Raw genomic sequence first — 27,407 nt, 5'->3', positions numbered from 1 at the left:
TGATGTTTCTTCATTAGTGACAGTTTTCTTGCGTCCACATTTTGGCAAATCCAACACTGAACCAGTTTCACGAAACTTAGCAAGCAGTTTGCTAACTGTAGCATGGGAGATGGGTGGTCTTGTAGGGTGTCTTGCATTGAAATCTGCTGCAATGACCCGGTTACTTTGTTCACCAGATATCAACACAATTTCGATCCGCTCCTCACGTGTTAACCTCTTCGACATGTCAATGGCTGTGAACAAAGAGAGACTTGTAAATAACTCATGAAAGAATAAAGTTACGTTGAAACCAAGCACACCACTGTTTTTCTTGTGACATTACCAATAAGTTTGATGTGTCACATGGCCCTCTTCCTATTGAAAAAACAAAAGTTGTATCCAAGATGGCCGACTTTTAATGGCCACCATGGTCACCACCCATCTTGAGGAGTTTGCCCCCTCACATATACTAATGTGCCACAAACAGGACTTTAGTATCACCAACCATTCCCATGTTATTACGCTGTATCCATATAAATGGCCCACCCTGGAGATTGTTACTCAGAGAGTGAAGGCCTTTAAGTGCTTTCCTCAGACTGTTGTCATGCTGTAATATCAGATTGAATTAATAACTGCCAATGCTTTCAGTTCTTTAATTGGCAGTGAAGAATCTGCAGTCCAGCAAAATTCTGAAAAGAATGATACCTGAGTTAAAGCATGTTTATTCATATGTGTAATTCATTTTGCAGTTTTTCTTGATCACTTTGAGTAGTTCTCAAATGTGGAACACATTTTCCCCACACACATTTCCCATTGTTCTTGTACGCACTGCTGTGTCTACATATTTTTTAATTAGTTTTGATGCATTTCTCAACTGAATTTCACATCTCATCAAAAAAGTTTGTACTTTGGTCAGTCAGAACTACATATCTCTCACTTACTTTAATATTGTTCAGTGTTGCATTAATATTTTCAGTCAATTCAATTCAAACCTTTTCTTCAGTATGTATGAAAGAGTCAGGCCAGTCACACACTGATAGTGAAATTGCCCTTCAACAGAAAACAAACACAAAAACATGTTCTCAGAAGAGGTGTAGTTCAAACAAATAGAAATACGTGTTCACAGACGTGTGTCATAGGTGCATCTCATGTCATGTCATGGATACACTTTCATTATAAGAACATACAGTTAAAAGCACTCCTGAACTTGGTGTTTACAGTTACAGTCTATGAAGAGCATTCTGACTGACGTCCCTGGGAGCTGTAAGTGGTATGGTTAAGTGTTTTGAGAATTTTGAGAAATCAAAATTGGAGTTCAAAGGGCTGGGTTGAAATTTGGCACTTGGTGCATTGGTTTTTCAGCATTTTCAACTTTTCATTTTCAGAAATTTTCAATGATGAAAAACACACCCAAGCTCTCTATGGAGTTTGGAAAGAAAAGCGACAGGACTTTTTTAAAGTTTCTTGAAAACCTTTCACTTTTCATCTGAGAAGCTTCTTCAGTTCTAAGAGCAAATGGTGGAGAGTCCCAGATTTTTAAGCCCTATTGAGAGTGCCCCTTAAGAGGGTCGTTGACCCGCTATTGATCATCTGCCTAATCACATGAGCCAAGGTATGAAAACGGATGTAGGTCACTATCAGCCACATGGTTCAGGACTCTCTAATAGTGACCCACACCCTTTCTGTGAATAACTGCAACCAAATCAGTTTTAGACCAGCTTCAAATCTAGAAACACTTCTGCCAGAAATTGAGGTCATCTCAACCCATATTTCAAGTTTTATGTAAAAGACTTGGATGTTATTTTGTTCTCTTGTCAACAATAACGCCTATACTATACAGTCTCCCACTGTCTCTGTTAACATATTTTCACATGATGCTAAATTCTGCATCAACTCTGCTGACTGGTGCTAAAAATATGAGCATATCCCTCCAGTCATGGCTTAGCTGCACTGGCTTCCTGTCCATTTTAGAATTTAGTTTAAGCTTTAATAATGGCCCTTAATAGACAAGCCCTAGCTTATATTACCAGTCTTACTCATTGACATTCAGTTCCCAGGACTTTCAGTCCACTGGCAAAGATCTCTTAGCCCTTTCCCACTAGTACCTACTCGGCTCAACTTTACTTGGTTTTGAGGGTTTTCCATTAGGTGACAGTACTTTGTACTACGTACTTTTTTAGGACCTACTCGATCAGGTTCCAAACTATCTAAATTGATCTGATCAACAGACTGACTGATCAGTCAGTGGCATCACTTGAGGCATTAGAACAACTCCTTCACAAAAATCAAAATTTGAAACCTGGCAACGTGGGAACTGGCTGCACAAAAATCAGCACCGTGTCCAGGAATGAAGTCCAGACACTTACCAAGCAGCAGCACGTATACCATGGCCTCAATGCCCTGGATTGTGTGTTGTTTTTGTCCCATGCAAGTGACATCACAGGATTTTTGGCTGCATTGCTATAACAACCCCATGCACGTTAGGTGGTTGTTATACTATTACTCAATTGTAATTAAAAATGACGTAGACTGAGTCGAGTCGAGTCGAGTCAGTTTGAGCTAAGTAGGTACTAGTGGAAAAGAGGCATGACATGTCCTCAAACAAGGCAACAAAGCCGTTGCAGTCGCTCTGCGACAGTCGTGGAAGCAGTTACTGCTTGACATCAGGCAGTGTTCTTATTACACGTTTATCAGGAAGACTTAACTTCTCTAAAACAGACTCCAAAACAACTCAAGTTAATCTGGGGATTTTCAAAAACTCATAGTTTATCAACTTTACATGTAATGCAATGAATTGGTCAGATACCAAAACCAAACCATAAAAAGGAAAAAGAAAATATAAAAATGTTGATTGATTGGTATCTGCTGTGAATAAACACCACAAAGCCGTCTTTTCTCCCTTTTTAAAGCAGTTTGAAAATAATTTGACTTCCAGAAACTTTTATTCCTTGTGTTACCTATGGCACATCTCTGCTGCTCAGAGTTTCATTTACATAGTTTCATATAACAGATTGCATTATGAAATTTCTCTTTCCTGTTTCAGGCGGGTGTGTGCGGCTGTGAAGATGGCTACACTGAAGTGATGACATCTGATGGCTTGCTGGACCAGTGCACTGTCATTCCAGTGCTAGAGATCCCCACTGCAGGTGACAACAAGGCTGACGTTAAGACGATCCGAGGCTTCAACCCCACTCAACCTGCAGCCAGCTCACCAGGCAGGGCAGGACGCACCTGGTTCCTGCAGCCCTTTGGTCCAGGTAACAGAGCCATCTCTAACTGTCAGGTCTATAAGAAATGAGAATATATTTAAACAAGAAGCCCATTATGTGGATGCAAAGTTTAATCTCAGAAATGGTAAAATGATTTCTGTAATTTATTTATAATATATATATATATTAATAAAAATTGAAACTAAGCTTTTTGTAAGAGATGCAATATTCACCTAAAATCACAATAAAACTACATGCTGCCTCTATAGAAAAAGGCTCCATGCTAAACACACATTTTACAATCAAAATCTCTTTGACTGTAAAGATCTTTTATTACAGACTTTGTACTACTGTGAACCTTGAGGCTACATTGGGAATTTTTTTTAAACACTGAAAAATTTGGACAAATTCCAAATATTACGTTATGTTATATTCTGCTGCCCCCTGCTGATCAGATGAGGAACAGACTATAGCAGAAACCTAAGCACTGGTAGGATCAAATCAGAAGCTTCCACAGAAATATTCATTCATTCGTTTCTTTTAATGTAATTTATTGTTTCCAAAGAGGACATTTGTTCTGGACTCCAACAGGACAAGCATTACAACAACCACCACTACAAACCATTTAGAGTTATTCAGAGCATTAATCGAGCAAGTTACAAATGAATTCTTAAACCTTTTAAATTTTCAAATCTTCTGTCAGAAAGTAACAGCTCATATTGCAAGTACAGGATATGACTTAGATTGCACAAAATTCCTGTGGCTTGCTGTAATGCACACTGTTCTGATAAGGGCTGTGGGCTTTCTGGACTATAATTTTCGTGGCTGCCTGCACCATTTTTAACAACCTCCATTTTACTGAGAAATTTCCAGACTACGCTATTATTTTGTGTCTAATTATACTTATATGTGCTTAAAACAGGAAACACAAAAATGCTCAGACAGAAGCATGACTTTTTGAGAGAGCCCACCCAGCCAACATGAAAACCAACATAGTTATACAACCATTTTTAAAACATTTGTGAAAATTTTTTTTTTACCATTTAATAATAGAGCTGTGTGTCCTCTGTTTTAGCTTCTGAAAAAGGCTGGATAGTATTAAAAGCAGAGCTAAAATCAATAAAAAAAGCAGCCAAGCATTAGCTGTGGGGTCTTCAGGGGTTTTTAAAACCAAGTGCATCATGCTGTTTCTAGGATCAACTGTGTTTTGAGGCTCCAAGCTGGTGTCAGCTTAGGGCAGACATAATCAGTCATTTGGTGAACAATGTCCCCTCTAATTTTTCATGTGTCTGAGCGAACACACAAACTCCCTGAGCGTCCCTTGGACCACTGTGAGCGACAGCAGACGTGTGCACTGTGGTCACGCCAGCATCCAATCCATCCAAGTTACATGGTTTATTAAAGTAATCAAATTACAGCATTTACATTTATGTTAGACTACTTTTAATTAACTGCTTTAGCCCACTTACAATGAAAATTTAAAAAAAATCTTGTTCCTGACCTGTGCAGCATGTTAACACTATTGGAAGGAAAAATAACTTGAACTCCAATTTTGAAAACACAACTTTCTTTTATTTTTTTAATAAAGCTCTGACTTGTATTCTGAGTCTGTGGTCTGGGAGAGAGTCTGTAACTCTGTCTGCAAAATACAGTAAATAATGACCAATTAATTATATAGTTACTTCTTCAAAAAAGTAACTGAGTTTTGCAAACAACAAAGTGTTTTGCAGCTGTTTACCTAAAAATGCAGCCAAGGCGTTTTTTAAACAAACATTTCAAACTATTTACAGAACAATCAGCTGTTCTGCATCAAATCTGATGCCACACAAATTATTTGTGCCACTCCAAAAAATAATTTCTGTCCACTATGAGATGAAGGAGAACAACAGCCTGATACCTGCAGGCCTGACAGCAGCAGATGTATCACTGCTGTAACACCTGTAACACTCAGCAGTCGCCTCATTGTTCTGACACACAACAAAACTACTGACTACACTACACACTAACTACACACTAACTACACACTAACTACACAAGATTTGTGCTAAACGTCGCAAATCTCTCACATCTCAAACACGCCGTCACTCCTAAAACTTGCCCCGTCCTAAACAACTAAATGCCATGTTGCCATATCATTCTTTGATTGGTCCACATGGTACATTTTTCCACCAATAGGAAAGGCTGGGAGGTTTTTTTGGTGTTGTCTTTGCTCACAGGCTTTCGAGCGTTTTCCTTATAAAACGCAGTTTTTACCGTTTCTTCCTGCAGTAAATATAAACAACGACAGTATTCAGGAAGAAAACCAAACATTGCAGATATTTTATCATAACTCTGGTTTTACGTGGCCGATCAACACAATTTAAAAACTGGTATAAAGTCCACACTTTTTCCGTCAATTGTTCCGTCTGTCCTGCTCACATCTCCAATGGTTGTACACGTTGTCGTTAACGTGGCTTCACTCCACATCAGCCGCTTTGCTAAAACACCGGCACATAAGGACGCTGTCATAGCCTGTCAACGAAGTTGATTAGCTGCGTATACACGAATGTGAATCACATTATTAGCTGGACTTTGGGATAAGTTGGCATCGTTCGGGGTCCAAGGAACCTACACACAGAAGCGAGTGTTAACACTACACTGAACAATCACAAAAGCAAACTTAGACTTAGCCAGGGCTTTCCAAACTCGGGGCATTCAACGTTCCAGCGATGAGCTGCTCCGAGCCTCAACCATAAATAGCGGCCAGGGAAAACAGGAACTAATTAGCTGCAGGTGCCGATCATCAGCGCAGATGCGTCGGCCAAAAGCGGGAGCCCAGTAATGAGTTCTGCCCAGGCAGACAGAGGAGAGCGAGCGACATGGAAAACAACAAAAACAACACTGTGGGCCAATGTGAGCCAGCTGGCGAGACAGGGGACCAACATTATATACATTATACTCTTAGTTAACAAACTTAACAAACCTGTTTTTTGTTTTTTTTGCTTTTGTCTGGAATGCGCTAACTCGGGAGCAGTGTTGGTCAAATTACTTGAAAAAAGTAATCAGTAACTAATTACTGATTACTTCCCCCAAAAAGCAATCCCGTTACTTTACTGATTACTTATTTTCAAAACTAATTAGTTACTTAGTTACTTTTTAAAAACATGATTTACAACCTGAATTGGTGATAAAGCGATAGATCTTTCTGCCCAATTCTACTTTTTCTACATAATCCATCATATAAAATGCAACAAGCAAACATTCAATTATCTGCAACATTCTCTGACTGGAAGAAATTTGTTTAACATTTAAACCTGTTTTCTGCACATTCCAGCACTTAAAATAAAAACATTTTTTGTGTTTACACTCAGTCTTTCAAATAAATGCAAGTGAAACACAGAAAATAAATAAAACCAAAGACAAAAAAATCACGGTTTTAGTAACGCAGTAACGCAACATGCTTACGGGAAAGTAACGGTAATGTAATTACCTTTTTTGCAATAGTAATCCCTTACTTTACGCGTTACTTGAAAAAAGTAATCGGATTACAGTACTGAACAACTCTGCTCGGGAGTGACCTCAGGTATCTGGAACACGGCATTATTAGTTTTTACATTAAATGGTTTGATTTGACCTGATGAAGAGGTTGTAAAGTCCGGTTTATGCTAATGGGTGTCAATACAACCATGCAAATTATTGTTTTAAAATGTAAAAAAAGGAACAGTCCTCAGGCTGGACTAAAACATCTGTGATGAAAAATAACAACCAACATTTTCCTTCTGTTAACACTGAGCAAGCTTCGTGTTAACGCTTTCAGCACAGCCAGGATTTCTCTGTTATCTGGATTCACTTACCCTAACACTGCCGATCAGAGGCCTGTACTACGAAGCGGGATTTTGGGTTTTCCAGGTCACATCAGGGTTAACCCATGCTGCACACCTAACCTGCTCCGGAGCAGGTTAAGATCCAGATTACAGATCAAAAGTGTCATTCTGGTGGAACCAGCTCCTCAATAAAGGAAGTCTGGATGAGCTCACTGTTTAACCTCTGATCCTGAGTATTACCCAGCAGGCACTGCAGAGCTCGGATGAAGCCGATCTGTGAGACTCAGCCAGCACTAACTGCCTCTGTTATCCAGGTGGCTACCTTGCCTCCTCTGATAAAATCTGGGAACCCGAGTAGCATTAAAGGTCCGATACCGGCCACACCAGTGCTCCTGCTCTGCTGTCACAGACACTAGTCTTTTGGCTGAATGAACGCTGGCGCATCTGGCTGCCGCTGCTCACCGATTTATTCTCGTTGTTATTTGTTTTTATTTTGTTTTAAAGTTATTGATGACAACTTGACTGAAGTATTTTAAGCGTATTTAAAGCACAATCCTGTTTTGACTTGCTTTTGCAATATTTGCGGGTTTTTACTGCTCGCACTCCAGCTGCCTGCTCGGTCTTTTACCCTCATGGCCTTTTCCAACCGTCTACATTCAGCGGCAGCCCTGATCAAGATGTGGATCCACAGGGTGTCTGTGTGATCCGTGCTCACCTGGGTTGTTTTTTCCATCGCTCGTCACCCGGCGACAGCTCTACTTCAGTACTCTGAACTTCTGCAACTCCGCTTCCTAACTCTCTACCTGTGGCGCTTTACTTTCTTAATTGCCCCTTGGAGATAAATAAAGTCTTTCTGATTCTGATTTAACTCTATCCAGACATCGCTTTCAAGCCCCGCCACACGTACATTCACCGAGGGCTTCAGCGAAACTTCAATACCAATGACACTAACTCAATAGTGTCCAGTCCATCTGGTCCAAAACTCGTCGTCATCCCCGCAAAACTGACCGGACTGTTGACCACAATGTGCTGGCACACCTTGTTAGGTCGGCTAAGCCTGGCATCGTAATTCCAGCATCAACTTCTGTCTTTTAAACATTCGCTCTTACCGGTAAGGGACATCTTGTCCAGGATCTCCTCTCGGACCGTAAGTTGGACTTTCTTTGCTTGACTGAAACGTGGCAACAGCCCAATGATTTTGTTTCACTTAATGACTCTACTCCATCTGAGTTTGTTTACATCTGTCAATCTCGCAACTCTGGGAGGGGTGGCGGCCTCACCACAAGCACTGGAAAGTTCTCCCTGTCTCTTCCCCACCCTTCCACTCATTTGAATACATCGCAATACAGCTCCTTGTATATACTCCCACCACCTAAGCCAAATAAGGAATTTTTAAATGACTTTGCTGCTGAAGGCTTTTCAGGGAGTTTTTTGGACTTCCTGATAATAATGAATTACAGTCGTCCAGCCTGGAAGTAATAAATGCATGAACTAGTTTTTCAGCGTCACTCTGAGACAGGATATTTCTAACTTTAGAGATGTATGAGGTATACAAGTAAAACACAGAGGTGGTGGTGTGAGCTTTCTTTTCTTTTCTTTTCTGTCATTATTCACATTGTAATCGGAGTGGTTATTCTGCCGGAGCTGACCGAGGGTGAGCTATGTTGGCAAAAGATAGGGGAAGTAATAATAAAATAAAAAAAGAAGAAGAAAAGGAATAGAATGAGAGAGAGAGAAAAAAGGGAGGGCTGATAACCCGATATTAGGTTTAGAGGGCTCTTTTGCAGATAACCTTAGATAAACTTTTTCATTTAATAAAGGAAGTCATAATTTAATAACTGCATTTTGTATTTACTCGGGTCACCTTTGTCTAAATAAAACTGTCCAATCGTAAGTGCTGACCATTGCTGTCTATGTGTCTCTGCAGATGGGAAGCTGAAAACCTGGGTGTATGGAGTAGCAGCAGGAGCATTTGTGCTGCTTGTCTTTATAATCTCCATGACATACTTAGCATGGTAAAGTAACACATCTGAAATATGTTCTGACTTCATCATCAATTTGATTTTTTTCCCTCATGATGTCAACAATGTACATTAAGTGATGTGATGGAGATCACCATGAAAGAAAGTCAAATTAAAATGTAGTTCACTAATTAGCAATTAGTGATTTTGTACTGTGTCTCATAAAGTTTAGGACTAAATGAAATAGAATCCTAAAAAATCAAAGTGGGACGAGTCACAGGGAGTCAAATCCGTAGCGGGTGAGCATTTTCAGTGCACTGTCATGATGAAGCACCCATCTGCTATTGCAGATTGGATGTTGCAAAAGAATCTGAACATCCTGCAACAATCTTACAACTTTTTTGATTATTTTTGATGTTGGGAATTTCACACATTGGCCAGTTTGGCGACCATAAGGAGGAGTCAGTAAGGATTTTTCTTTTTTAAATAATGGCTCTGACATCATGTTCACTGATCAGATAGCAATTTGTTTTTAACAACCAATTGCCTACCTGATCACTGAGCCATACTAAGCTCAAAAGTGAGAGTCCGATCTATTGGTAAATGGTAAATGGCCTGTATTTGTATAGCACTTTACTTAGTCCCTATGGACCCCAAAGCGCTTTACACTACATTCACACACTGTTGACGACAAGCTACATTGTAGCCACAGCTGCCCTGGGGCGCACTGACAGAGGCGAGTCAGTGTGCCTATTAAATCAACGACGCGTCAACAGACTTCTTAGATTTCAGTTTTCATGTAGAATGAAGTGTAACGCCTGTCTTCCATCTTGCATTGTCTATTTAAAGGCCATATTATGAAAAAAAAGCATCATCCAATAAAATGACATGGGATCTGACCTCCATCACAACACTGCTCACAATTATTTCTTCATTTGTTTTTGTTTTTCATTTTTCTGTTTCCCTTATCATTTGTTCCTTCTTGTCTTGTCTTGTCCCTTTTTTCTTTCTACCCTCTCACACTCTATTTAGTTGTTGTGGTTGTTGCCTTTGCTGCAAGTCAAGCTCCAAGTCCCCCTCAGACAGGATTTATTGGATGGAGCAAAACAGCTGCACTTATACCTGTCCTGCCTGCCAGAAACTAGAGCAAGAGGAGTTAAAGTGGTGCAACAAACAGCAACCGCAGCTGCAGGAAAAACAACAGCAATATGAGGCACAGCTCTCAAAGCCTCCATCATCACAACAACATCCAGAGCTACAGCACTCACTGCCACACCCAGCTCCGTTTGAAACTCTTATCACGTAGTCAAGGCCTTACTTAACTCCTTTTATTCTCTACGACATGTGACATGTTCCCAAACATCCAGATTGCTTGTTCAATCATTTCAGTGGACCACCTACTAGAGGTGAGAAAACCAAAAAGCTGCTGATTTGACAGCAAAAAGTTGAAAAGTTGACCTTGTGGTGAAAATATTGAATCATATTTGTACAAGTTTATTAGTTGAATTAAGTCTTTGTTAAACAATTTCAATTCAGTTCACTTCAGTTTTATTAATATAGCAACAATTCAAAACAACACTCGCCTCGAGGTGCTTTATATTGCAAGATAAAGACCCCAACAATCAGACCATTTGGTATGAGCATGCACTTGACCACAGTGGGAAGGAAAAACTCCCTTTCAATATGAAGAAACCTCTGGAAATGTAGAATTTGAACTTCTCTCATATTGCAGAGCAAATGCAATATCACCGTTTTTGCACATTTTAATGTTTATTTTAAGTTAATAATATTACCAGGACTGTAACCAAAGTTTAGAAAATAGTGATGTGGTAATGTATCAATGTGTAGCACCTGTGCTCAGTGACCAGTGGAAAACGCTAAACGTTGTCCCAGAGTTCTAATAACTCTGAAGCCAATTTTGAAAACTATAAAGGACTTTATTTTGTACAGCTCTCCTCTTTAGCAACAGTGTATAATGAGGAGGGACAGCTGAAGACTGATGGATAAACTTCCAAAGACAGTGGTGTTGTTTTTAAGGCAGATATGACAGAAACACAGAATAATGTCTCGTATGTAACAGGTTGGTCATGAGTGGAAGTTACTGTCAGGTGGTTGCTATCAGATTGTCTTACTGTTCCTCACCTGTTCTTTGTTTGTTCTGTAGCAAAAAGCCAAAGAAGCCACAGAGACGCCAGATGAACAACAGACTGAAGCCTTTGACTCTGGCTTACGATGGAGATGCAGACATGTAGAAGTCTTCCTGCTCAACGTACAAACATTTGTCTTCTTTCAGAACTTACGGCATCGCCGTGGAAACCCTTTGATATCAGCGCCAATGCTGAGACTCGTTCACATGCAAAAGAAGAACCTCAAAGATCAAGACTGACCACATTCATTAGCAGCCTAGTTTTCCCCATCTGTTTTTAAATGTTCATTTTGGCATTTATTTCACAAGAGCCTTCATGGATTCTTTGTTTCCTGCTGAAAGTCCTCCTTTGCTTCTTTGCCATCTACCACTGCCCAAAATATTCAAACAACAGTCACTGAATAGTGTCTCCGCAGAACAAATACTTCTGTGAAAATCATTCCCTCATTTTTTTCACTGCTCAGTGACATTGCCTTGATATCACTTGTTCTGTGTCAAATGAACATTCGGAGGCCTGAGTGTCATTATGGCTTCGGTGCATCTCACAAGAAACAATATGACGAGGAGACAAAAAGGAGCTTAATAAATCCCAGAGACAGCATCACTTCTGCCTGCCTGTCCCTTCTCCATTTTTCAGGGATAATTTTGCACTATATTAGTGCAGCATGATATGTACTTAGGTCTAGGTATGCCTGTCTCAATACAGATGTTGTAGAAATGTACAGAAGAAGGCTTTTTTGCAAACGAAAACTCACCAATGTTTGTAATTATTTTTCTTCTATTGCCTCTTTTTACATGATTTGATGGGACTTTGTGTAAATAGGATTTTTTTTAATGTGGTCTCAACTTTATCTTTCTATTATGTCTAGCTAAATGTTCCAAACTCTGCCAGTTAATCTCTGACATTTTTTTTACTAATTGTAACAAACTTTTTAATTTCAATTTAATTTATATGGTGCGAAATCACAACATCAAGGCGCTTTATATTATAAGATAAAGACCCTACAATCAAACCAACCCCCTTTGAACAAGCACTTGTTGACAGTGGGGAGGAAAAACTCCCTTTTAACAGGAAGAAACCTCTGACAGAACAGGCTCAGGGAGGGGCGGCCAAATTTCATAACCAGTTGGGGGTTGTGTGATTTTATCTTTGTAAATACGAAACATACATCAAAATCTTCTGTGGAAAATTCAAACATCATGAAAGCCTTTAGATTATTACATGGAAAGAACAAAGAAAAAGTCTAAAAAAACTAAACATGGAAGATAAGTTCATCATCAAATTGTTTCTTTCATCCCCAAGAACTCTCAGTTGAGTCCATCTAAGAAATATTATATTTAACACCAAATTTTTGACTTTAGCGCGGTTTGTTTGTTTGTTTGTTTGTTTTTAATTCATTATTGAAAATAATGGCTTTACCAGTGGCTACTAAGTTTGGACCACTTGTTACTTACTTACGATCAGCTACAAGTGTACATCTTTAAGCTTGGTTCTGCACCAGTTATGTGGTGAATTTGGGAATCTCTCAGCCTGGCTTCTTTCTGATATGTAGCTTAAAAATATTATTTATCTTCAAAAATAATTTATTGGAATTTTTTTTCTGTGGTTCTTCTTTTAAAGTCTTCTGTATACCTTTGATTTTTGACTCATTTTGAATTTGACCTCTGCCAGCCGATATTGCCTCTCCAGTGTAATGTTCATTGTCCATCAGTTTATGGGGTCTTCAGCAATGTTGAAAACTAATTGGTCTTTCAGCCCTTGAACTTTCTGTATCAGAGGATGATGTCAGAACCTTTCCAGCTTTTCTATTGTTTTCAAAGACTTTAGGAAGAATAATTGTGTAGGAATGTTTTAAAGTGAAAATGGCTGAAGTAAGCTGAAGGTCCAGTCACTCAGAATGGATAGTGTTGTATTTATTAGTACTGAGACATTGCCGGAAAATGGCAGTTTAATATTCTGTGGAGTTTGTTGGTAGTAAATCGGTGGAATGTTTAATTTATATTTCTTGGAAAATGATTTGTAAATAAAATTCTTTTTAAAAAAAAAGAAAAGAAAAGAAACAAACTTGGAAGTGTGAATGTGGGTGCGCTAAACATGATAAGCTTGTGACAAATAAGTCAAGTTTTCCTACTGTTTGTTTGTATGTATTTGAGTAATTGCTGATAATAAACAATGGAAATATTATTCTAATTCTTTTAATAACATATTAAATCATGCAAATTGCAGTACAGGTATTCACACAAGGTTCAAATAAGTTGGTCTTTGGTTTAGGGCTTTACCTGACAGTCATTACAAATATAAGTCTGTAGATAACTGGAATTAAGTAATGTAGCACACAGAATAACTGAATCATCACTGTTGACTTTTTTCTTTTTCTTTATAATTATCAAGAGGGGAAAAAACCTCACTGTCCCCAACCAGCTTCTCTTCTGGGCAGATGCCAAAGATTTCAGAGTCCATCAGGAGAGACAATCTCTTATGTGTGTCCTAGGTCTGTACCTGCTTTCTCCCGCTTGAACATGCTGGAAACACCTCACCTCAGAGCCGTCCAGGAGGCATTCTAGTCAGACGCCATCACCACCACCTAAACTGCTGCTTCCGATGTGGAGGAGTAGTAGCTCTATTCTCAAATCTACTCAAGTTCCTCAACCCATCTCTAAGGGAGTGGTCAGACTCTTGGGAGGAAGCTCTTATCTGCTGCTTGATTTCATTCCTTTTTGTTTTTTTTTAAGAACTATAGCTTGTGGTCATAGGTGCTTTACCACAAAAGATTATCAGCCCTTTTGTGATTCTCAGTCACAAAAGGACTCAGTAGGTCTAAGGTTAGGTGACAGTCAGGAGTCCTTATTATTTTCCAGTCTGAAGTACTTCACTCTTTAAAGCACTGAGATTTTTTTAAAGCACTGACATGTGTTATCCTGCTGCTGAATCCTTCTCTACAAAGTTGGAAACCTGAGGTTGGAGCATGTCGATGAAGGGTGAAGTCTGAGTACTACCATGCCCCCACCACAACAAAAGAAAAGCACCAATTTAATGTATTTGACAAAGAGTAACATAAGAGTAACATAATTCAATTCAAATCAGGCAAATGGGAACCATGAAGAGGCCGCTAGGAAAGCTGCAACCACCAAGTACCTGCAGAGGGTCAGGCAAGTCCTGAGAAGTTGGCTGAATGGTAAGAACAAGATCCGGGCTATCAACACCTACACCTGCCCGTGATCAGGTACCCTGCTGGGATAATAAATTGGCCAAAGGAGGAGATGGAAGCCACTGACATCAAGACCAGGAAACTCCTTACCATGCATGGAGGGTTTCAACCCAAGTCCAGCACCCTGAGGCTGTACGCTAACCAGAAGGAAGGAGGCCGGGGACTGGTGAGTGTCAGCACCATGGTCCAGGATGAGACAACGAACATCCCCGAATACATCAGGAAGAAACTGACAGCGTGCTCAGTGAATACCTCCGGCAGCAGAAACCCAAGAAAGAGGAGGGAGACGAGGAACCATCATGGAAGGACAGGCCCCTGCACGGTATGTACCACCGGCAGATAGAGGAGGTGGCTGATATCCAGAAATCCTACCAGTGGCTGGACAAAGCTGGACTGAAAGACAGCACAGAGGCACTAATCATGGCAGCACAAGAACAAGCTCTGAGTACAAGATCCATAGAGGCTGGGGTCTATCACACCAGGCAAGACCCCAGGTGCAGGCTGTGTAGAGATCTCTGTCCCGAAGAGCAGTGTCCTAGGAACAACTAAGATACTGTGCAGGACGCTCAAGCTCCCAGACCTCTGGTAGAGGACCCGAGCTTGAAGGATAGACTGCCGAGAGGGGAATTACATATATATATATATATATATGTAATTCCCCTCTCGGAATTTTCAACTCCACAAGTTTATTAGTGCAAAAAAAACAAACAAACATTAATGTATTTTCATTTAAACAAGCAGCTGTTTTTTATCTGCATTAAAGTTATATAAAAATTTAACAGTGCAAAACCAAAAGGCATTTCCAGTGGAAATTGGCTGACATATCCTCAGCATAACCATGTATAATATCCACAAAACTTAAAAAGAGGTTACACACACACAATACGGAAATATTATGTTGAAGCACAGTACGTATCACTCCGCGAGGCTCCGCCTACGATAGCCGTAATGCTCCGACAATCCATCAAGCGGTGCGGCTTCGTAGCTTAGCAAAGTCGTACTGAAACATTTGACAGATTTTTGAGCGCCGTGCACATAAAATCGTTTCCAGGTCAGTAAACACAACCAGAGTTCATACATAAGGCACACGGGATTATAAGGGGCTCTGTCGACTTTCAGAAAAATCAAAGTATTGATTTTAAGTGTGCCGTATTTTCCAAACAACACGGTAATAACGACGGCCCGCTAGCATGCTCTACCAAAAATAGTGCTTTGTTGTATATCTGACGGACGAAAGCTAAACCAGTTCCACACCACTGAAGTTTCAGCATTTTTACAAACCAGTCCAGGTTCATCCGTTTCATTCAACGATCCACTTTCGCCGCCATGTGTGTATGAAAACAAAGGCTCTGCGCATGCGCGTTTTACCCATATTCTATCGCAATATTTCATTTTTTTATCGTTGCCCAACATTATACCGGTATTACCGTGAACGGTGTGATATGGCCCAGCCCTAGTCCCGAGTGCTTGAAAAAGATAACTGGTTGACTTCTTGTTTCTTGAAGATTAATCCCGTCCACAAATGTGAAAGATCTCCTAAAAAAACACAGACAGTGGCTCCAGTGTACACTTTTCATTGTTCTTAACACTGGGTTACACTTCAGCTCCTGGTATGTTATAACTTTGCCTGCAGAAAGATCTGTTGCTACAACTGGTCTTGGTTGTGCTGTTGTTCGTCTATCAGCCAGATGCAGAGAAGAGCAGAGGTCATCCCTGGACTGCCAGTAAAAAGCAAATGTGCTGCCTCTACTGGTCCATAAATTCTGGGATTGCAGGGCAGCATTGTCATGAAGAAACCTGTTACAAATGCATTTTAATAAAGTTTCTTTTTAACATTACTTGCAGTGTATGTTCATAATAGAGTTGATACACTCCTTATTAGTTGCAAGTATTTAACTCCATGATGTGAAGGAGGGTGCTGAAGGTAGACTGGTTCACACTGACACTAACATAGAGCATAAGCAAGGAGAGGCTGCCTTAGGAATGTGTTGGCCCATATGGAAAAGAAATAGTAAAAACTTATATGATTTACTCATGAAAGTGGCCACTTTCTCAGTACTTTCATATATTTTTTTAGTAAGTATACAAAACATACAAGTTTCATTATATAATTTTTCAAGGGATCTTATATGTGTTTTCACTCTTGCATGCTTTTCATACAAGTTTCATACAAGACAGATAAAAACTTTATAAGATTTATATATATCTTTTCCATATGGGGGGGTTATGGGAGGATGGCGCTCCTGCACTGGCGATAGCGCAGCAAGGCACAGAAACTTCAAGGTGTTGGGTTAAAGCTGACACCAACCTAGAGGAAGCATGTCTGTAACAACTGCAGTAGTAGGGAGCAGATGTTTTTCTGCTCTTTTCAGGGAGATGCCCGACTGGAGGAGAAGAAACACGAGCCGGACACCGGACTCACTGTGCACAGTTTGGTGTTATAATTGATTGAAAATGTGAATGAAATAAAAATGTTCGGTGTGATAATAGATTACAAACTGATACTAATTTTAAAAAAATGTTTCTATAATGCATAAAGTTGAATATCTGTCTAACCACAATGCTCATAGATCATTGTATTATTCTGTGGTCTGGCCACCTCTCAGTTATTGTGCTGAGTTATGAAACACATATGATATCAATTAAAATCCTTAACAACTTTGAGCAAAGAGCAGTCAAGACAGTTTGCTGATGTGATCTCTTCTGCATCGTTACTGGTTGACTTAATCAATTAATTACTAAAATCATCGAGAGAAAACTTGATGAGAAAACATTGTAGTCAATCTTTTAATTATTATTACACTTTAGTGCAGTAATAACTGATTTCACCAGCAGATGTCAGTAAAAGATCGCTTAAAGTACGCAGACTGCCCAGTTAGACCTGGATTTTGGTTTGGTGCTGCCTATTAATTCCTGACTGAAGACATGCAGCGGTACAAGCCTCAAATACAACATTCAGTTAACTGAAAATTAGTTTTATTGCTCTTTTGAGAAGCTGGATGACCTTTGGAGCCGTCTGAACCTTATTAAGTCTCTATCTGACATGGCTCATAGCTTGCGCTTGTACTCCTGCTTCACTAAAAGACAAAGGAGGAGCAGTTAGCTGGAGAGGGATAGGTCAGTGTACATTAACCTCTGCCGTGAAAAAATGTTGCTGAAAACATTCAAACTGGAATCACATTGTGTGGTCAGTCATTCTGTCTGGGCTTAGAATGCTGCAGACTTGTGGCTTGTGCTGATATTTTCACTGCACACTGCTTTGTGTTGCAGAGGGATCTTGAAGGCAGTGATTCTGTCCTAATGCAGGAAGGTGCGTAGACAATTACATCTAATTTTCTAATTGTTTTACTCTGCCACTGATTACTTTTTTGTCCTCTGCTGTTGAAGGAATGTCATTTCTTTTATTGTTAGAGCCTCTGATTATGATTGGATGCTGGGAAGTAAAAAGAGACATAATGCATGGTTTTGGTCCCCTCATTTAATCAGCACTTCACATAACAATGTCTCTGTCTTCCAATTATATTCCCTCAGCCAAGAAAAGGATATCCTACAGCCTGCCCTGATCAATTAAGTCATTTCGTAAAATCTACTTCAAACAGTGATTTTGCTGTAACTACAGAGACATTAAAATTTGGTAAAAAGATTTCCATCATTCTTTATTTCAAATTTCTCCAAAGTCCAAAGATAGATAGATAAATAAATAAATAAATAAATACATACATACATACATACATACATACATACATACATACATACATACATAAAGCCCTGCCTCAGCCCAGGAAAGCTGTCTGTTATGAGAAGGTTTTAAATTAGGCAGTACAGTGATCTGCAAAAGAGCAAAATCACAGAAAAGTTCTCATCTTGTGCTGTGAATCATATAAATCTGCCACTGCAAATATCAGGAAACAGTTTTTGCAGCACCAGATGGTGATGAAGAGTGACTTTGCGAACTTGGTGATCTCAGAAATCATGTCAGAATGCACACAACTCGCCAATGTTTACCAAACTCATGTTTGTTGGAAAAAAATGGCAAAAATGGTCATGCATCCAGACACTTCATGTGGGTATTAAGTGGTAAGTCAAATACTCTAGCTGGAAGATTCGTTTGACAGTGAAATTTCAACTGGAGCAGCAGCGGCAGGCTTTCTAATTGTTTTCATTTGAGACTGATCATGGGTGGATTTACTCTAGTTGCAAAGTAAAATAACTGCTAAATCTACTGTAAACATTGCCCCCAAAAAATCATCCTGTATGTTACAGTGTTCTAAAAATCCCTCAAATCTCAGAAATAACCTTGACGAGAAAGTCTTGTCCAAAAACTGTAAAGAAAAAGTAAAGTTGTGAAAAACCTGAATTATACTTTGAACTATTCTTTGAGAAGCTTATTGCAGACCCGTTTTGGGTTTATGGCAGCAAACCATAAAGAAGGAAGCCATGTACAGAAGTTAAGTCCTTAAAGTTTTTATCAGACGCAACTTTCAAATCTCTGTGTGGCTTTTACTTGAAGCCGTATTCATACCCTCTAATAAACCTACTTGCTCAAAGCTGAAGCTGGCAGTCATTCTAACTGTGATGAGGAAGCGATTGATGTGTAGCAGCTGCATCCTGTGACCAGCACTCTGCTCAGCCATTTGTCTCTGTCAGCTCCCCCTCAGCCCGCCCACCCCTAACATCATCTTGAAAAGCACTGGCAGCCCGAGCCTGACTGCAGACCGCCAGGCCTTTTGTCGCCACACATGGTGTGAAGTGCCCACCCCCACCCTTGCCCACCCAGCACCCCCACAGCCTGCCCTTTTGGTCAAGCCCAGTTTGATTCCTATCCCTTGCTCCAAATGTGGAATGACACTAGAGACGGCAGCTGGTTGGACAAACCTGCTGCCACTGCATCATGGCCATGCCTGAGGGCCCAAAGCAACATCTGCCCTCACAATCGGCGGTGGAGCCGAGCCAGCCGAACATATTCATGCCACCGGACGCCAGCATCACTCAGCTGGGCAATCATCCTCTTCCTCTCTCTTGTCTTTATCTGTTGCTCCTCCTCTTTGTAGCTCAATGATAAGCTATTAGGAAGAAGCTACCCTATAATTTCCCCCCAGCATTGAATGGGCGCCTAAAGGTGTGCTTTGAAAATTAGTGATTTGACCTACTGATTATGCACTGTCAATGAAAGATGGCTTGGTACTGGAAAGAGGAAGGAGTGCAGGTGGTTGATTGAGAAGTAAGAAATGTAGTCTTTCTTCCATTTTGTACGGGTTGGCAGCCTATGGACGTGTCCACATATCTCCTGTGAATGGTTCTCATTCTGTGACAGTGGCACAACTCAGCAGCTGAGCTTTAACTCTCTCTGCTTCACTGATGCTGTATAGTGCCCTTGAAAGGCGATGGGACTCGTACTTTCTCACTAACTATCCATGTTGGTGAATGTGAACACCTTCTGAAACATTTCCAAATGCACAAAATAGCTTCTCCACACAAATTCATCTTTTATTTATTTATTAATTTGTTTCTGCAGCAAGGTCAAGCCACCCTTAGCTGACTCTGTGGCTGTCATCTAAATGAGAAGCAGTCTTCTCATTCCTTGCCAGCCTCCTCATATTTTCAGGATTGGGCCATGAAATGAAAGACACACTTTACAGCCAGCGCTGACTGTAGCAACCTATGACAATAAATGTTTTGTTTCCCTGCACTAAAATGTGACACTTAAGAGCTCTACTCAGACCTTAATATGTGATGAGCTGCATTGGTTTGTACACTTGTGGAGGCTATACAGATAAGTTGCCACTGGACATCATTCAACATAAATTCAAAGCTAACGTATGTGGATTATTTTTGTTATTTGATTATGTCATTTTCCAATTATAACCCTTATAGTATTTGTTTGTTTGTTTTGTTTATAGAAAACATTTGGAGGAGAAAATTCCAAATATTCCCTTAACTGACTTTCATTTTGTGGCCTTTTTAAATCAACTAAATTATTTGAACCCCATCTACATTTGATTATTTTCTCTGATTGAAATACATCCTGTTTTATTGGCCACTGGCCAAAATTTTGACTGACCTGACACACAACTAATAGTTAAAGAGGGAAACGCTACACTGGTTTAAAAAATGTCCAAAATATGGTGATTAAAGCTGTGAATTTTTTCACTTAAATGAACTCGAGTCTTCAATGTGGAAACATAATGCTTGCAGGATGTGTACATCCAGTTTCTACTGTTTCGTTGATGAAACAGCCAAACAAAAATCTACCAACGTAACATGAATACAACATCGAGCTGAACGAATGAGGCAAAAAGCTCACCTAAGTGTAAAATTGTGTCTGAATAACTAATAGACAGGGAAACTACAAACGTGCACCATTATAAACGAAACATTAAAAAAAAGAAAAATGAAATAGGAATTCAGCATATAAAAATAAGTGGTACTCACACATTGATCAAGCACAGCAATGCACTTCTGTCGAATCACATATTTATAAAATGTTCCCGTCCTGGAATTTCCATGTAAGGCAGTTATACCATGGTTAAGGAAAGGGAAAGATCTCAGTTACAGCCCTCATGGCAACCTTTTTAATTATGAATCTAACGATACATTTGTTTACCCAGCAGAGACATTTTTTTTTTAAATTTACTGCATATCCAATAATATATGGATATTTTAAACAAATTAAACATAATAATTTTAAATGGAAAATCCTGATGTATAGAACTGCAAATATAACATTTTTACTTTGGGTTTCACTGCCGTTTGAGGCCAATCTACAGCAAAGGTCCCGGTTCAACTTCAGCAAATTTGTCCTACTGAAAAATAGTATTTTTTTCTATGAAACATTTGATCAACAAGGGGGGAATGTGGATTTTACCTTGAAATGTGAGCCCTTTGCCTTACTGTAGACCTGAATGCATTTCATTCCAGACACAATGGAAGTCAGATGGCCCTCGTGATTTATCGTCACCTTCACTACCACTGGATGCCATGCTGGTCCTGTGAAGGCTATCTGGACCATTCAGAGCAGGATCCCATCAGCCCCACTGTCTGAGTTATGGTGACACTTCCAGACCACTGCAATGTTGTAGCAATGAGCCTGCTGGGGATTTATTAAAGCGCAACCCCCCGCCCCCACCCGCCTTTTTCTTTTCTGCTCACCTCCCTGCCCCGTCTGTTCACTGCCAGAAAGGATCCTATCTGTCTATCCACAAACCAGAAACACATGCTCAGCATCTAAGCAGGCTTCAGTCACCTTGACTCGCTTCTGCTAGCATGGTGAGCAGATACACAGAATGACATACAGAAACACGTAAACACACAGCCATGTTTAGGAGGAACTGTCCTTTGGATGAGTGGCACTGGGATAGCGTGTTTATTAGAGTTTCATTTTGCTTTGGTTTTCTGCAAAAGTTTATTTTCATTGAATCTTTTACCTGCGATATGCTCAAACAGATTTAAAAAATCGTACAGTTTTAATTGTGATTTATTTGGAAGACTTTGGGTCACTGATAGTAATGTTAAGAATACTAATAAACTGATTCATCCCTAAGGAATAATAATAATAAAAATAGCAGATTATTCAAAAAATACAAGTGTATTCATTTGTATTAGTAATATTACAGAAGAAGCTGTAATGTAAATGTAAACTTTAGCTATAAAATGTGTTAAACTAGATTTTATACAGTGAAAATCTGAAGCCTTTTAACTTTTAATTTGTTCAGTCAAAGTAGTTTTGGTCCCTTTTTCATGTTGATTTTTGTGTTGTTGCCATGCTTGAATTTAAATTGCATTTAAATAAACAGGATGGGTGTTGAACAGTGGTTGAAAATCTTTTTAAAGAAGACTGCTAACAGCAAATATACAGGAAAAGGTGGAAATAAACAAGAGCTACTGTGCTCTGTTTGTTTAGGTTTGAGGCTCCCTTGTTGAAGGGGGGCTGCCTAAAGTTATTGGCATCATAGTTCAGAATGTCAGCTCATTCATCTATATCAGACGCACAAACCACAACCAAGGTAACCAGCATTTTCTCCACAAGCCTCTGTTACAAAACACGAGAGAGGGAAACTTAATGTTTCCTCACTACATCTTGGAATTTACTCCCGTTATTTTTTCCCCTGCCTTTTTTGCTCCCCCTCATCTCGTCCCTCCCCCCTAGAGCGAGAGTCTCCCTGGTTGTGTTGTAGCAGCGCGTTATAAAGCAGAAAGCCTCGCCATTCCTTTCAGATCGGAACGCTCCAACCGCTGAGCGTGCTGTCCATTAGACAGTCAAGACCTGAACGTGCTCACAACTATGACCCTCCTGCTCCCTCTACCTGGATTAACTCTTAAGTAAGCGCTGGTTGTCGCTACCTGGTCCCTCTAACGTCAAGCCGCGGCAGCAGCCTCACCGGCCGATCGATCCTGTTCCCAATCTGCAACTCTCTGCTTTGTTCTCTTGCCATGGGGTTCGTTGTTTCCTTGTTGCCTGGGCAGCTGATGGGCTTGATTGTGCTGTGAAGTGGATACAAGGTGGATTTATGGTCGTCAAAGCCGAAACTACCATCCGAGGGAAATTAGTGGAAGTTTGAGCTCCGGGAGGATGCAGGTGACGTGTTGGTGCGCCGTGTTCCTTCTGACGCCTGCGCTTTACCTGGTGAGTTAGATTTTTCTTCTAGTTCAACTTTTCTGCACTTCGGTTTTATTCTGTCAGGAAGAAGAAAAGCCGTGTTTGTTGTTGTTTCCACACTGTGTGAGGTCTGTTACCCTTTCAAGCGTGCGTACTCCAAATGCATTTACATTGGCAGTGAGACTGGCGACTGTTCGGGGGATTCCACCTTATATTGCACTGCTTAAGGTATAGAAGTGGAATTCAAAGTTTAGATACACACTTTAGTATAACTATGGAACAGTAGGACTTGTGACAGGTGTGCCTTACGCTCAAATTCGCTGTGCGTAATATGCGCGAAGGAAATTCCCTCAAATATATTACATGGTATGTTTTAAAATTATACTTTTCATTTTGAACAGGTACAAATTGTAACACCTACATGTTCGATTGCAGACAGACACAGCAGTAGAAATGTCTCATGAGGGCGCCCTAACAAACCAAAACTCCCGATCAGTCGGGTCGTCTTACGCAAACTGTGGAGCCTCTTAGGCTGGAAAGCAACGAGAGACGGAAGTTGGAGTTTGGGATCGGTTTTGAGAAATGTGACAAATGAGCTTTTCTGCATACTTTAGAATGATTTCTTTAGCTACTTAATAAATAAATAAATAAATAAATAAATCCTGTGAGCAGATTAAACAACTGAAACGTATTTCGCAAAAAACTAACAACGTGTTAGCTTGAAAAGACGCAATTCAGCTTCGGGTTAATATAATACAAGTCTAGTCATAAGTGGGGTTTTTATTTTGAGATAGCAAGAAAACAAAACAAAACAAAACAACAAACAATAAACAACAAACAATAAACAAACAAACAAACAAACAAAACAATACTGATTTAGGCTCATCTGGCCGCACAAACGTGATTTAACAAACTGTTGATGATTGTCTACTTGGAAAAGAGCGAGATATAAGCTTTATTGTCGGGCCTGATATTTCGTATAATTTGAGAAAACAAAAAGTGGAAACATAAATTTGATTCTATTTCATTTTTTCTTCGTCTTCTATAAGTCTTTAATTTAGCCGAGCAAATGCCATAACAGTGGAGTTACATATATATTGCAGACAATATTCCGTTTCATTGAAGCAGAGCATTCACGGGGTAATTTCAGGTTCTCTGAAAACAGCTGTAGTCATTAAGAAATCATAATTCTTTTTGGTTTGTTTGTTTTAAATAAACAATGACCAACTAACACATCCGTATTTAAGTAACTTTCCCTTTCTTTGTCCCGGATAATATCTGTGTATCAGTTTTGCGGCGGTATTATGGGTCGTATCCACATCCCCCCCCTTCCCCAATATACATGACTCGTTTATTTAAAATAAAATAAAATATAGGGGAAACATGTTTCGGAGGGGAGCTGGCCAAGGTGCTGAAATCATTGAGCGCACACTCTGAAGCATACACAGAAACACGGAGACTTCACAGGAAATATAACAGGCCTAAACACAAGATTATTTTAAAATTCAAATTGAAGTGGTCACTGTGAACTAAACTTAGAAGCCTGTGTGGTGTGACCACTTTTTGACACCATTCTCTTCTTGACATTAATTTGCAAGTGGACTCCAATCTTTGGGGAGTACTCTCTGAAATCCCCCCTTAATATTTCCTTGTCCTGTTTCTGTTTCAAATTTTGAGGCATGGTATCAGTTATAGTAATTAAAAAAGATTGTGAATTTATTGTAGAATTGTCACACATTCCACAATATCCATTTTTAAATATTGTGGAATGGTAATGTCAATTCACAGTACAATAAATCCTGTTTGGCATGTTGAATTGAGTATGGAATGAACACACATACACACACACACACACACACACACACACACACACACACACACACACACACTCCGACAACTCGGCTAGGATAAGCAGAGCTTATAATAGAGCCCGTTAACTATCAGCCTTATCCACCGCAACGAGGATTAGAGCTGAACTTTGATGGTTTTATTTTGTGTTAAAGGCTCTTGTCTCTGCTTAAGCCTCTTGTCTGAGAGCTGTGCCTTGACCCTGATAACAGCACAGTCTAGGTAGACCGCTGCACATGTAAAAGACACAGCAGGACTTTTACTTAAAATGTCCACTATTTAATTTTCACGCGTCTTATTTCCATCTTATTATTACAATTATTTATGTAAGTGTAGTGTTCACATTGATTTATTTAAACAGTTGTTATGGATAATATTTTGAAGCTTCATTCTGTCTTTCTTTGACACCTTATGAAACGGTAATCTAAAACTATATTTAATTACAGTGCATTCATTTCATTAAAGTGTCATAGTTTCTTCATTACTGTTTAAATATGTCTACACACCCATCCTTATTTTCCACTTATGCAATTCAGGGACCTCACCTATGCCCGTTATTATATTATATTATATTATATTATATTATATTATATTATATTATATTATATTATATTATATTAATTACACAACCTTTCCTCTAGTGGTAATGATCTTATTATCTTGCTGGAACATTCTATTTATTTTAATTTTGTCTCATGTTGTATTATTATTTGATGCTGTAGTGACTCTTTTTTGTGGTTGGATGATCTCATCAGTTTGTCTTGTACTTATTTTTTATAGTTAATAGATAGAAATTCTGACAACATGAGAGATTTAAGGATTTGAGTCACTGACAACAGCTTAAATACCAAACTGGCCTTGAGACAGGATACTGTCAGACAGTGAGGTCTTTCGGGTCTGTAACTCCCACTGTCACCACTGCTACTGCCCCCCCAATCCCCTACTCCCTTCCCTCTCACCCTTGGGACTAAAGGATGCAGTGGTCCCATTGGCACCAGTCGTCGTAGTCCTATTAAAGTGTTATTATAAACCAGTGCACTGGATCCTACAATGTCAAACTGTCTGTATGGGAGGCAGGAAAGAAAGTCCCACTGTGATGACTGCAGCACACCTTACACAGTGTGACCAGCCTGTTATCACTACCTCCACCGTTCTCCTGACCCCCTTCTCAGCACAAACTTCACATCCACATTCCTCTATAATCCCCCCCCCCCTCCCCAAAAAAACCCAACAACAACAACAAAAAAACCCAATATACTTTCGTTGAGCTGTTTGAAGCTTAAATCAAGAGCGGGCCAGCATTAATTGAATTATATAGCAAATGGATTCTTGTAAATGCCCACATGCTGTGCAACTGAAGATAAATACACACATACACACAAGTGGACAAGTGCATTGTGTGGTCATCAAGTAAGGGCTGCTGAATGTGTGAAGCTTTCCTTTTTCAGTCCAGATGTCGACTAAGTGAACATTTCTCTCAGTTCCTTCTTCAACCTTTGTGCTACTTAGCTTTTAAAGCAGCATGGAGGCGTCACTTTAGAGCTATGAGAGCTTGGCTGCTGGAAAGAGCCAAGTACAAAAGGGCTCAGAGTTCAGTCTCAGATAACAACAATGCAATTCCCCCACTGCTGCTGTTCCTGCCGCTGCCTTAGTGGTCTCAGCTCAGCCCAGCTACCCAGCTCTGTTACACTCACTGGTTTTCATTTAGTGACTCCACTGAGTCTTTAGTGACTAGTCACCAGCTGCTGTGAATTATTTCATCTACATCAGGGGTTTGCAATGTGAAGATTCACGAGGAGGTTTGGATTGTTCGGAAAAACGTTCCATTTGTTTTCGGAGAGGTTGAAGAGTGCTTCTGTAGGTTTTGTGGCAATATAGTCCTTTATTATTTAGTCCGTTATATAGTCCTTTTGTATTCTTACTGACCACTTGAAGGGCTTTAGTACAAGCCACATTCATGTAGCATTAATATACATCTATGGTCAGTTTAGAATCCTCAACAAGCCAACATGCAGGTCTTATTGGAGAGAACCCACACAAGCACAGGTTGAGCACGCAAACTTCATACAAAAGAGGTCCCTGCCTGGATTTGAACCCAGGACTTTCTTTCTGTGAGTATTCATCCTATCACCATGCTGCCCCTAACCTTTTATTTTAAATGACAGAAATAAAACCTCATGTTTTCATGGCACCAGTCTCAAAGCACACAAGTTGTGATAACCCTTTGATATTTTGATCTTTAGCAGACAGGAAAATTTGATCAGTTTATCACAGTCGGTTTCATTCTTGTTTATAGTGTCTGTCCTTCCAACAATAACACAAATCAGAGATGATTACTGTAAAATAAAAATCAGCACTATTTCTTTTTGCTTTGCAAGGTAGATTAATAAATAACTGATTTGAGGAATTTTAAAACCTTTTCCCCACTCCCCACGTTGTTATTTAGAATTTCAATTGGCATCAAGAAAGATAATTATTATGGTAAAACTGTATTCATTAGAGAAGGTTTAAAAGAATTAGTAAAACTAGATATATCCACCCATTAAAATTTCAAAGTAATCTATGAGAAAAGCAAACAATAAAAATATTCTTCTGGGAAAAACATAATGGAAGGATAGAATCAAACTGTGATTCAAATCCAGACTTTTTCTCTATC

The 27,407-nt window shown here is 39.6% G+C and overlaps 2 protein-coding genes across 3 annotated transcripts in view; both read left to right on the top strand.

The window, feature by feature from the left end:
• The window catches only part of thsd7aa (thrombospondin, type I, domain containing 7Aa), a 178,677-nt gene extending 165,394 nt beyond the window's left edge, over positions 1–13,283 (top strand). Inside the window, exons 26-29 of one of the 2 annotated variants that reach the window (XR_005691678.1) lie at positions 3,023–3,236; positions 8,919–9,006; positions 9,985–10,358; positions 11,117–13,283. Coding sequence is in view for 1 of the 2 variants with exons in the window: in XM_040002628.1 (XP_039858562.1) it covers positions 3,023–3,236; positions 8,919–9,006; positions 11,117–11,204 (390 nt within the window). In the remaining variant the exon portion in view is untranslated. The remainder of the gene's footprint in view (positions 1–3,022; positions 3,237–8,918; positions 9,007–9,984; positions 10,359–11,116) is intronic. The other variant, XM_040002628.1, reaches the window with a different exon arrangement.
• An 8,831-nt stretch (positions 13,284–22,114) lies between these two features.
• The window catches only part of nxph1 (neurexophilin 1), an 86,999-nt gene continuing 81,706 nt past the window's right edge, over positions 22,115–27,407 (top strand). The window contains exon 1 of the mRNA XM_040002679.1: positions 22,115–22,930. Coding sequence (XP_039858613.1) covers positions 22,877–22,930 — 54 coding nt within the window. The 5' untranslated portion in view covers positions 22,115–22,876. The remainder of the gene's footprint in view (positions 22,931–27,407) is intronic.

Source organism: Simochromis diagramma, unplaced genomic scaffold (genome assembly GCF_900408965.1).
Source record: "Simochromis diagramma unplaced genomic scaffold, fSimDia1.1 OVJJ01000449.1, whole genome shotgun sequence".
In the NCBI taxonomy this organism is placed as follows: Eukaryota; Metazoa; Chordata; class Actinopteri; order Cichliformes; family Cichlidae; genus Simochromis; species Simochromis diagramma.
The sequence above is the reverse complement of the archived record's forward strand: the minus strand, read 5'-3'. Positions and strand labels throughout refer to the sequence as shown.